This window comes from Salvia miltiorrhiza, chromosome 3 (assembly GCF_028751815.1).
Source record: "Salvia miltiorrhiza cultivar Shanhuang (shh) chromosome 3, IMPLAD_Smil_shh, whole genome shotgun sequence".
In the NCBI taxonomy this organism is placed as follows: domain Eukaryota; kingdom Viridiplantae; phylum Streptophyta; class Magnoliopsida; order Lamiales; family Lamiaceae; genus Salvia; species Salvia miltiorrhiza.
Window position 1 is genome coordinate 40692228 of NC_080389.1, and position 11872 is coordinate 40704099.

Here is an 11872-nt window from a genome sequence, read left to right on the forward strand (position 1 = left end):
TGTACAAATTTCAATTTATTATTAATTTTTTTAAATTTTGCAACCTTCACGGATATGCAAATGAAGATGTGACTCTCAGGTTTTGGCTTATTAGTTAGGATGTGAAGCATGTCGACGATTGAAATCTATTAATTTATGTTGAGCAATGCATAATAAGTTTACAGATAATGGAATAGTTGACGGACTTATAAGATTTGTTAAATAAGAATCCAACGAAATTAATAATAAAAATACAATAATCTATTAAAACAAGAAAATTGTACAAGAATCTAGTAAAATAAAAAATAAAAGTATAAGGAACCTCAATGTGTTTTGCCTATTTATATTAAGTGTCACTGAATAATAAATGATCAGTGCAAACAAAATATGCTGTAATAGAATGACGTACACGATTAGAACGCAATTCATAATAGCATATTGCTTGTATTTTGAGTGTGTCAAATTTGCTTCATTTATTTCAGGTACTAAAAATAGTTTTTGGATATCTTATATTATCACTTTGATTGGTGAGAATCATCAAAAGAAATAAGGGGAATAGATTTTAGGGAAGTGCAACAGATTCTTGCAGTAGTAAAGTACTAAAGTGGCAAAAGATATCAAAAAAGTTTAATAGCCTAGGAATGTTGTTGAAAGCAAACACCAGATCCAAAGCCATGGATATTTTAACCAAAAAAAGAACGTAAACATGAGCCCCACTTCCACAGTCCGATAAATGTTACACCTCACACACACTTTCTATATCAGGGTCAGGGACACCAAATAAATATGTTGCAAAATTTTAATACCCTTTCAACATAATTATAAATTCAAGAAAATTCACAAAACAAAAGTAAAATTAAATATGAAGTCCCTAAGGAAACTAAATTAAATACGAAGTCATACAAATTTTCCTCTAATTATCTGGCAAAGTCAGAAACATGAAATTATGCAATTTCCTTCTCTACACTTAAATAAATCGCAAATTCTTGTGTGCTCCATGGAGTACCGTGCTCCATAACACTAACACTTGCATTAAATAACACCAACACTAACATTATCTTGAAATAATACTAACACTATTTTGTTTTACAAATGACACTATCATGTTAGAGTGTTAGTGTCATTTCGCAACAGTGTTATTTATATAACATGATAGTGTCATTTGTAAAACAGAATAGTGTTAGTGTCATTTCAAGATAATGTTAGTGTTCGTGTTATTTGTAAAACAAAATAGTGTTAGTGTCATTTAATGCAATAGTGTCATTTGTAAAACAAAATAGTGTAAGTGTCATTTCAAAATGGCGTTAGTGTTAGTGTCATTTAATGCAAGTGTTAGTGTCATGGAGCACACAAGAATGCCTCTAAATAAATAGATAGAAAAAGTAGACTCTCTCATATTCTCAACAGTGATTTTGAGGGTGTTTGGCTAAGCTTATAAGTTGTTTAGGAGTTTATAATCTCTTTGAAAGTGTTTGGCAAAATAAGCTCCTAAAAAACTTATAAACTGTAAAATTAAGCTCTAAGAGCTCATAAGCTCACCAAAAAATAAGTTCCTCTATCCCAACTTATTTTCTCATTTTTTTATAAGCAACTTTAATTTTACAAAAATAAATCAAGTACTCCCTCCGTTCGCGAAATGCTAATTAAGTTAGTGAGTGGAGAATGAGGCTCACATGTTAGTGAGTGGAGAAATGGACCCACAAATTTATAAAAATAGATTAGGACAATATTTCGTGGACAGACCAAAATGGTAAATTAGGATAACATTTTGTGGACGGAGAGAATATAATTTTTTTATTTTCATGATATATTATTATAATTTCATCTCTCTTCGATTTTCTCTCTTTAACAAAGATTATCTCTTTCTAACTAAAAATTCTCATCTCTAACTTATAAGCTCAATTATCCAAACACTTTGACAACTTATAAGATCTTAAGAAACTACATCTTATAAGATCTTGAAACATCTTATAAGCATGTTGGAGCTTATAAGCTCTTTAAAAAATAAGCTTAACCAAACACCCTCAAAATATAGTTAAAATAAGCTAGAGGATTGAACCCATGAGCTTGCAAATCTAGGGCAACCACGATTTAGTACATGTCACGGAGTAAGCCCCGTTTGCAAGCTATTTCACAAAAAGGGTTTAAAGAGAATACAAATTATCGCCATATCAAATACTAGTAAACTGCACAAGAGCTGTACACATTCGACAAAAAAGATGCACATCTAGTTGCATTATTGAGCATGGCAAGTATGATTAACAATTGTGCGGGAAAAAAACATTGGAACTTGAGGTGATGGAGTAACATGGAAGGGAAGTGTCTGGAAATGTTTGCCTCTTTGTCCTGAACTTTGTGTCCAGTTACACATTTTTTCTACTTTTCAGTTCTATCTGTTTACTAAAACGAAAAAGAACAAATAACAAGAAAATAAAAACAAGTTGGCCCATATATCTACTCAGTGTATTTAGTGGTCCTACAAAGTGTATTAGGAAAATAATAATGCAGGATTGCACCAGATTAATGCAACTTGTACCTTTCAGCTCTGAACGTCGATTTTTCTAGGGATCATGCAGTGGTGGTTCTATATGTTAGTTGGATTTGGTAGTGGCATGTGGTGGTTCTACGTCTTGTATGATAAAGGATTGCACATACCATTTGCGGGTTTATCACAAAAGGTTGTGCGAACAATAGTTGAATGGTGATACAGAAGATTGAAGGAAGATGTTAATGCAAAAGTTAAGTAGGCTGTGGTGTTGATTCAAGCAAAGGCCTAACGTGGGACCAGTATGAATCATGAATTAAGGCAAAAGGAAAAAGTTTTAGGGCAATGAATCTTTTCTCCTGTTAATGTATATAAAACAGACAAAGATATATATGCTGCTGTGAGAATCCTAGGCAGAGAATGCAATTCAGGCAGTGAAATTAGGCTTCGACTATTGAAGTGTATCAAATATACCATCAGCATAAAGAAAGTAGCTAGATGGATCAGAGATGATTAAAAGAAAAATGGTAATCTAACTACAAGCTAAGCCTCAATTGATCCAACCTGGTTAAAACTCAAGCAAATACATATGACTTGTGAAGAACTCCAATATCCCTTTAAGGGAAAAAGAAAAATGAAGACATGAAAACTTTTGTTGTTTATACTTCGACAATTCAAGAACTCAAATCACATGCCTCAATTTCAACAATCAAGATTAGGAAGCAAGAAGAAACTCAATGATTTTGATTCACCAAATTACTGAGGCTAAAACTTTTTGGGATTATTGAATTCTTTGAGATTATTTGCATTAAAAATTAACCAATTGAAGGAAATGAGCAAGATACCTCACGTGCACGAGCCAAACTCTCAGACTGGGCCTTTCAGTAGGACTGAACTTATTTGTCGTTGCTGCAGTGCACCTCCTGTAGAAATCTTGCTAGCAGACACCATTACATTTTGAATTTCTTCTAGCAACCCCAGAGTTGCGACCTTCAGTGAACAAGAAATCTCTTTTCATAATAACTTCCCTTAAACAATCATCATATACCTTCTTTGGCCACCAACTTTGGAAACTAACTTTCATAAAATTCTGTCAGTTCTCTTTCATAGCACCTCCGAATGCGTGAGCCTAGTTCTCACACTCGGCCTTTGAGTTCAGAACTAGGCTTATTATTGTTATAGTAGCTCCTGTACAATTCTCACTAGCAGACACCATTACATTTCAAATTTCTTCCGGCATCCAGGAGTTCCATCCATCAATGAACTGAAAATGTCTAACTCTTAATAACTTCCCTCGTCAAATTCATCAATCATCATACACCTTCTTTGACCATCAACTTTAGCAAACTAGTAATATTTAAAAATATTTGTCAGTTTTTTCATTCATAACACTTCCTCCCACGTAGCTTTCCGATCTTCCAGAGGTTTCTATCCGGCTACTGCCAGCAACTTTCTTAAATCCCCTCTTTACCAATCTCTCCCTTACACTCTCGGCTTCCTCCCACCTGCCAGCTTTCGAATACAAATTTGCCATAACAATGTAATTGGTTGGGTTTTCAGGCTCCAATACAAATAAATGATCACAGACAAACTTGGCAAGCTCAACATCACCAGCCTCTGAAGCCCCGCTAAGCAGTGCGCCCCAAACTTGAGCCGTAGGTTCACTAGGCATTTTATTTACGAACTCTACTGCTTCAGAAAGCTTACCTACTCGGCTCAGGCATGCAACCACACAAGCATAATGATTCGCGAGTGGCTGAATTCCATACTTTGGCAGCAAAGAATCAAATAATTCCCGAGCTTTATCAACTAGGCCAGCATGAGCACAAGCAGCCAAAACAGAAGTAAATGTGACAGCATCTGGCTTTACTTTGCTATCTAGCATCTCCTCGAATAGACTAAGTGCCCGGTTAGCATCTCCATGAGCTGCATATGCTGAGATTATTGCAGTCCAAACTATCACACTCCTATCCTTTGCAAGATCAAATATTCTCTGCGCTCCCCTTAGAAATCCAAGTTTGGCATATACATCAATCATGGCAGTAACCACATAGATATTCCTATGGTAATTGTTTTTAACAGCATAAGCATGGACTTCTTTTCCTCCTTTCAAGTGTGAGACAAATGGAATAGCTGGAAGTATACTCGAAAGAGTCATAGCATTAGGCTTGAAACCAAAATCTTGCATTTCACGAACTAGGACTAAAACTCTATCATACTGATTGTTCTGAACACTGCCTGAAATCACAGCATTCCAAGAACTCAATCCCGGTTTCCTCTTTTCCCTAAATACACTCATAGCTTCCTCAGTAAACCCGTGAACCATGTAGCCAGATATAATCGTTCCATAAGTTATCTCATCCTTCTCACTCATCTCCTCAAAAAGCTCCCTAGCATAGTCCAAGCTACCGCATTTAGCATAAACCCCAACAATCGAGTTACAAAGTGAAAGCTCCATTTCAATCTCATTTTCAATCACGTATTGATGCACTGCCATCCCTGTTACAAGATCACTCGACTGCGCACACGCCTGCAAAACGCTCACAGCTGTAACCCCATCAGGCCTTATATCATCCAAATCCAACATTCTTCTATACAAAGCCTTGCATTCCTCAAAGAACCCACCTTGCGAATACCCGGAGATCATGGAATTCCAAGACACCAAGTCCCTCTCAGGCATTTCATCAAACAAGTCCCTCGCGGAAGCCACATCATCACACCTTGAGTAGTAAGTGACCAACCCATTTCCCACGAAAACATCCGAATCAAACCCACATTTAACCACGTAGCAATGAACGATCCGAGCGGGGAGAGGCCCGTTGGACGCCATCTCTGACATGGACTTGAGCACGCAACTCAATGTAAAGCTATCCGGATTGACATCCTCCAAATCCAGACGATCGGGTCGTCGAGACAACAAGGAGGTGAAGAGGTCGAGCACGTGAGCGTGGTGGTTATGCACGGTGCAGGCGATAAGGAGGGCGTTGTAGGCGAAGGTGTTCTTGTGCGGAATTTGGTCGAACACATGGCGGGCGCGGGAAAGCTGGCGGGTCTTGGAGTAGAAAGCGATGAGCTTGGAGGCGAGGAAGTTGTCGGCTGTGGTGGAGGAGAGGATGAGGCGGGCGTGGAGCTGCTCAGCCTGGCGCGTGAGGCGGTGGTCGGTGCAGCGCTGGATGAGGCGGCCGTAGAGAGTGTAGTTGATGGGGCAGGCATTTGGGCGTGGGCGGGGGCGGCCTAAGACTGTCATTCAAATTTCTCATTCACATTCAGATTTTCAAAACGCGCATATAACTACCATCTATCTAAGCCTCTATATAAAAGTTGTCCCATTAAAATTTAAAATTTTTATCTCAATCAATAAGTTAACGACAATCAATTTTTAAATCAACACAATTCATTGAATAACACATTTAAATTTAAATTAAAGTTTACCATATTAATAAGAAGGAGTAATTGTCGAAAAATACACATAATTTTTCAATTTTCTAATGTACTATATCAGAGATTCAGAGCATCTTCAATGCTTGTGTCTTAGGTGGTGTCTTATTAGGCGGTTCCCACCTAAGACACAAGCCCTTCACAGCCCTTGTGTCTTAGGCTTGTGTCTTAGATTTTCATTTCCACAAAATTCTCAATTCTACACTTTAATTTTAAATTCTAAATTTCATTAAAATTAAAATTCAAATATTGCAATAAAAATAAAAATTACATAATTTAAACTAAAGAAAAAAAATTACATAAATTAAAATCCTACTCTAAATAAGTCCACGACGCTTGAGCATTTCTTGGACCATGTGGTTGTGCAATGTCCTTTGTGCATCCGTCATGTTTGTAGTATCCGTGCTGAGGAGCTATCGAGCTCCTCCCTTTTCAACTCGGCTTGTTTTTTTTTGGCTTCGGCGATGTGGCTCGTTTGGAGTGGACATCCGCGGAGTGCATATCGAGCCATTCGACTTCTTCGCGGAGTGGACATCCGCGGCTTGCGACGAGAACCTTTCACACTCGCGCAGGACTTTCCAAGCTTTGATGTAGCCGAATCTCTTCATGTGATTCGCCTCGTACATCGTCTGAGCTTGTTCGATGATTTGGTCGTCGCTCATATTGCTGCCCCAATTATCCTTGAAAGCGCTGTAGAAGCCCTCCCAAATTTTCACGTCCTTTCGGACGCGTGCAAAGTGGGATTTGAGATGATCGGGCTTACACCTCGGCGCTCCCACCAATTTGAGGTCGTTGTACTTCTCGGTGATTGAACCCCAATATTGGAGCAATCTTTGGGACGTTCCCAAAATAGGATTATGGATAGCCTCCGCCCACAATATTTCTACGAGCTCGGTCTCTTCACCGGAGTATTGGGCGCGGGTCTTGGACTTCGGCTTCTTCTTCGACTCTTCTTGGATGTTTGGGAACACCTCCGGCGTTGGAAGATTTTCCGTAGCCAAGATATTTGAGGCTTGTGACAACGGAGCAAACCCCATCATCCGGAGATGAGGAGGGACGCTCGAACCTCTGACGTGTTGTTGAATATATATTCATCGAACTCGTGATCCATTGCAAGAAAATTTTAGTTGAGAGAATTGTAATTGAGAGAAGAAGAGAAGTGAATTTTGTTGTAGGGGAAGTGTGGTATTTATATAAGGGAAAGAAAGAAAAAAAGAAAAAAAAAAACCTAAACTAGCCCTTTTTTACAAACGGTCGATTTAAAAAAAAATCAAACGTTCAAAAATTTGAAAAAAATCTGATTTTTGAAAAAAAAAATTGGGGGCGCGTCCGCACCATAACTCTTCAGCCTTCGCCCCGTGTCGCCGCTAAGACTCGGCCTCTCGACGCAGCCCAGGTCTCCAGTGCGGCTGCCTTCTCCTCGCCACGGATCGACCCGGGGCGCCAAACCGGCGCTGGACATGCTCTCATAGTGATCAGTTTAAACCTACTTAGTTTTTTATAGTCATTGTTTCTTGAAAAAAAAAAAAAAAAAATTCAATTTCTAATTTCGGGGGCTTTTAGATTGATTTTTCTTGTTTCCTAAAGCAGCTAACACAACTTGAAATTATACGTTGATGTACTTTGTAAGTTAAATATAAAGTGTAAGTTCAATATTTCTTTCATTGTCTCTTCATGCAATCAAGAAAACATAGCTTTAGTTTTCCTACGACTATGCAACTGTAGGGTGAAAAAAAACACATGAAGCGTGCGTGTGTTGGCGTAGTGGTAGGAGATTAATACTCAAAACTTGAGATTTTGAGTTCGAGTCTTTCCTCGCGCGATCTTTGAAATTTTTTATTTACTTATATAATTTAATTTTTTTTTAAAAAAAGAACCATGGATGACCATTGCTAGATCTTGGAGGCGATGGGCGGTAGAGGTGGGAGACCACGAAGGTGACAATCTATGGAGTCACGTTAATTTTTTGAAGGCAAAAAATGAATATGGAATATAATTGAGTAGTTCAAAATTTGAAGGACATTTTCAACAAATTAGGATAATACTTTATTGACAGTTTGCAAATGGGATACCCGTTTTACTTAGTATAGCCTCCTATTAAAATAATAATGTAATAAATAATTGTGAATTTACTATTTACCCTATAGCTTATAGCCCCCCAAATTAAACACCCTGTAACCCCATTTTTCCTGCATTTGTCGAATACATTTATAGATTTCATATTTCAGAATTTCAGAGAAACACGAATAAACAATTATAATGCAGCAAAAATATGTACCATATGGAGTACAACACAAAGGAAGCAAAAGTCCATTTTCCACGTTCAAGAAAATCACAAACGAAGAATATTTTGCTATGGTGTTGAAGTGCTTCCACTGCTCTCCATCCAAGACTGTTAATTTCTTCGAAGATTTCGAGGCAGAAATTGGGCTGAAGCTCCACGACATTCCATCTCTGTCTTATCTGAAGTCGTAGCCTGCACAAATCAACATTTTCTTGATTTCAAGTTCTTTGGGATTTCATGTTTTGTTTGATAGGGTTGTGGGGTTTTCTTTAGTATATCAAGTGATTATGAAGGAGTTTAAATTTGAATTTGGCCTATTTTTAACTTAGTTACTACGATTCATTTAGAAGTAAATTGATTTTGTAGTTGGTTTTTAGGATCTTGAATTATTTGTAGTTTTGTACATGGTTTTTGGCAACTGATCTTCCAATTAGTTCTAGTTGTTAAAATGTACTATCCTGTTTCATTATGTGCATACTATTAGAAGAGTTAAGCTGTTATATTGTTAAGAGTTACTTAAGCTGTTATTAAGAGTTAGTTAAGATGAAAGCTGGCGTGTAAATGCAGAGGTTAGGTTTAAGTTAAGGGTAAATATCATAAAACCCCCTGAAGTATACCCACTTTATCAAAAATACCCTGAAACTTTCAAAATGTTCTCTAAACCCTCAAACTATCAGATTTTTATCAAATGATGTGAGTCTTATTTTGCCCCAACTCCTTGGAGGCCCAAATCCACGCACCAAAAGTCCATTCTCCCAGGCCCACTCCTTGTCTTCTTAACCTCCTTTGTCCTAATTGCTAAGAGCATCTCCAATGGGGGTGTTATCACTTCGGATCGATCGGCCAAACATGACACACCAATCGCTGGAGAGCCGCGGCGGTGCGCACCCAATTCTTACCTTCGACTCGGGACAATGGTGAGGGGAAAGACATGGGCGTGCGCTACACGCGCGCCTAAAATAAAAAAGAAAAAAGGAAATTGGGGAAAGAGAGTTCCAGGGAAAACTGGGGAAAGAGAATGGGGGAGGTCGGGTGGGGAAGAAAGAAGAAAAAAGGAAAAGGAAGGGGGGAGTCGGTGGGTTTTTTTTTTTTTTTTTTTTTTTTAATTTTTGTTCTTTTTCCTTTTAAAAGTTCTAGTATTTTTTTTCACCTAATTTTTAATTTTGTAATATTAGGATTTTTTATTTTTTGTAATTTTTTTAGTTATTTAAATTATGTATTTTTTTTAATTATTCAAATTATGTAATTTTTATTTTTAATGTAATGTTTAATTTTAATTTCAATTAAAATTAAACATTTTAACATAAAAGTGTTGAAATGGGAATTTTAGCACCAAGGTAAGAACTATGCATTGGAGGGGGAGGTGATTTAGGTGGGGACCACCATTTAAGCACCACCTTAAGCACCTCCCATTGGAGATGCTCTAAGTGAGGGATTGTGAGCAACGAATGAGGCAGCGTAAGTTCAAAAATTGGTGAAGCTATTTCTATTAGTGAGAAAGATTGAGAGGCGTCAGTGTCGTTGAGTGTGAGAGAGAAGACGGTTGTTCTCGTTGTTCTTGTATTATCGAGCGAACCTTGTTCTCTATCTCTCCCTTCGCCTTCCTCACGTGGATTGAACAAGAAGCTTCGTGTCTTGCTTGTTCTCCTCTAGTTTTGTGTCTTCTCATTGTTGCTACTGTGTGGAGCCGTCGGAAAGGGTCAAGGGTGTAGTGGGTGTGTGAAGTTGTTAATTCATTAAATATATCATAACAATATGTTAATTCATTAAATATACATTAAAAATTTATCTTCAATTTTATATCAATCATGAAAAAAGTAGTTTTTCAAATTTTTTATACTAATTAATTATTATTTAATAATGTGAAGCTTATGAATTGTGTATCATTCACACAAATTGACGGATTAATGTAAAGTTTATAAAGTAATATATTTCAATTAAGCCAACGATCAATAACATGGAAAACATATAATTTTTTATGACCAGTAGAAAACAAAAAGACAGCATACTGGTTTTCTTGCAATAAAAGCAAATTCTAATACAAGAGAGTTCCTTTCTCTGTTTTATTTTATCAAGAGAGTTCCTTCTCAAATCATATAACTTATTAATATGACAAATAAATATTATGATTTGACTGCCTCAAAAAACAAAAATTATGATTTGAGATAAGGTATATGTATATGCTGGGCCATGTAAAAAATTGTAGATAAATTATGGAGTACTTCTTTTTGTTGATGAAATGAGTATTCATTTTTTTTTTGATCCGTCTATCGATCGAATGAGTACTCCACACAACCCTCTCACAATAAAAGTGAGCCACTTATTTCACTCACAACATACTAATCAATTTTTTAATATTTTGTATCACCGTCAAATTGATACTCATTTCGTGAAGAGAAGGAGTATGAAAATAATATTTTGTAGAACCCAACCAACTGATCCTAAATCAACGGATCGAGATACTGAACACCACTAAAATTATTGATGAGTCAATTTGAAGACCAACCTATACAACTCATTATTTAAGCTACAATGAAATGATATCAAACTTTAGAAATTGTATTTGAGTTTTAATTGATTATTTGCGAGCCTAAACAAACTATAGATATGACGAAAAAAGAGATTCGAATTTCAGCAATTTGACAATTTTATATTTTACTTTTACGTGCTTGAAATATGAGGCGAGCTTATCAAACATAAAAGTATGTGTTACTCAACTTCAATGATTTTTTATTTTCTAAATTAACTTAAATGAATTTTTAATGAGTCTATTGGACACAAAAAGAGAGAGACGTAGTCACTACTTGCCAGGGGCGGAGCCAGGATTTTTTTTGGGGGGGGGGGGGGCTGAACTGTTACGGGGGTTCGGGGGCGGTAGCCCCGTTTTTTTTTTTTGGGGGGGCATTCAACACATTTTAGACATTTTTTACTAAAATACAAATATAATCATAATAATAACAACATTTTTATAGATAATATAGTTCAAAACATTTACTAAAATTTCTTTTTGGAGCATTCAATACATTTTAGACATTTTTTACTAAAATACAAATATAATAATAATAATAATAATAACAACATTTTCATTTATAATATAGTTCAAAACATTTACTAATTTTTTTTTTTGGGCATTCAATACATTTTAGACATTTTTTACTAAAATACAAATATAATAATAATAATAATAACAACATTTTCATAGATAATATAGTTCAAAACATTTACTAAAAATTTTTTTGGGGGCATTCAATACATTTAGACATTTTTTACTAAAATACAAATATAATAATAATAATAATAATAACAACATTTTCATAGATAATATAGTTCAAAACATTAGCTAATTTTTTTTTTGGGGGCATTCAATACATTTAGACAGTTTTTACTAAAATACAAATATAATAATAATAATAATAATAATAATAACAACATTTTCATAGATAATATAGTTCAACATTTACTAAAATTTTTTGGGGGCATTCAATACATTTTAGACATTTTTTTACTAAAATACAAATATAATAATAATAATAACAACATTTTTAGACATATTATAAATTTTTTTTTTTTTTTCAAAATTTGGGGGGGGGGGCTCTAGCCCCCCCTAGCCCCCCTAGCCCCCCCCCCCCCCCCCTGGCTCCGCCCCTGCTACTTGCTATATCTAAAATGTCAAAAACCATGCAATC

The 11872-nt window shown here is 36.0% G+C and overlaps 1 protein-coding gene across 1 annotated transcript; it reads right to left on the reverse strand.

The window, feature by feature from the left end:
* Positions 1–3018: 3018 nt before the first annotated feature.
* Positions 3019–5747, reverse strand: LOC131016710 (pentatricopeptide repeat-containing protein At2g37310). The gene has a single exon (XM_057945409.1). It carries the CDS (start codon positions 5709–5711, stop codon positions 3822–3824), a length of 1890 nt encoding a protein of 629 aa, XP_057801392.1. The 5' UTR covers positions 5712–5747; the 3' UTR covers positions 3019–3821.
* Between the last annotated feature and the right edge of the window lie 6125 nt (positions 5748–11872).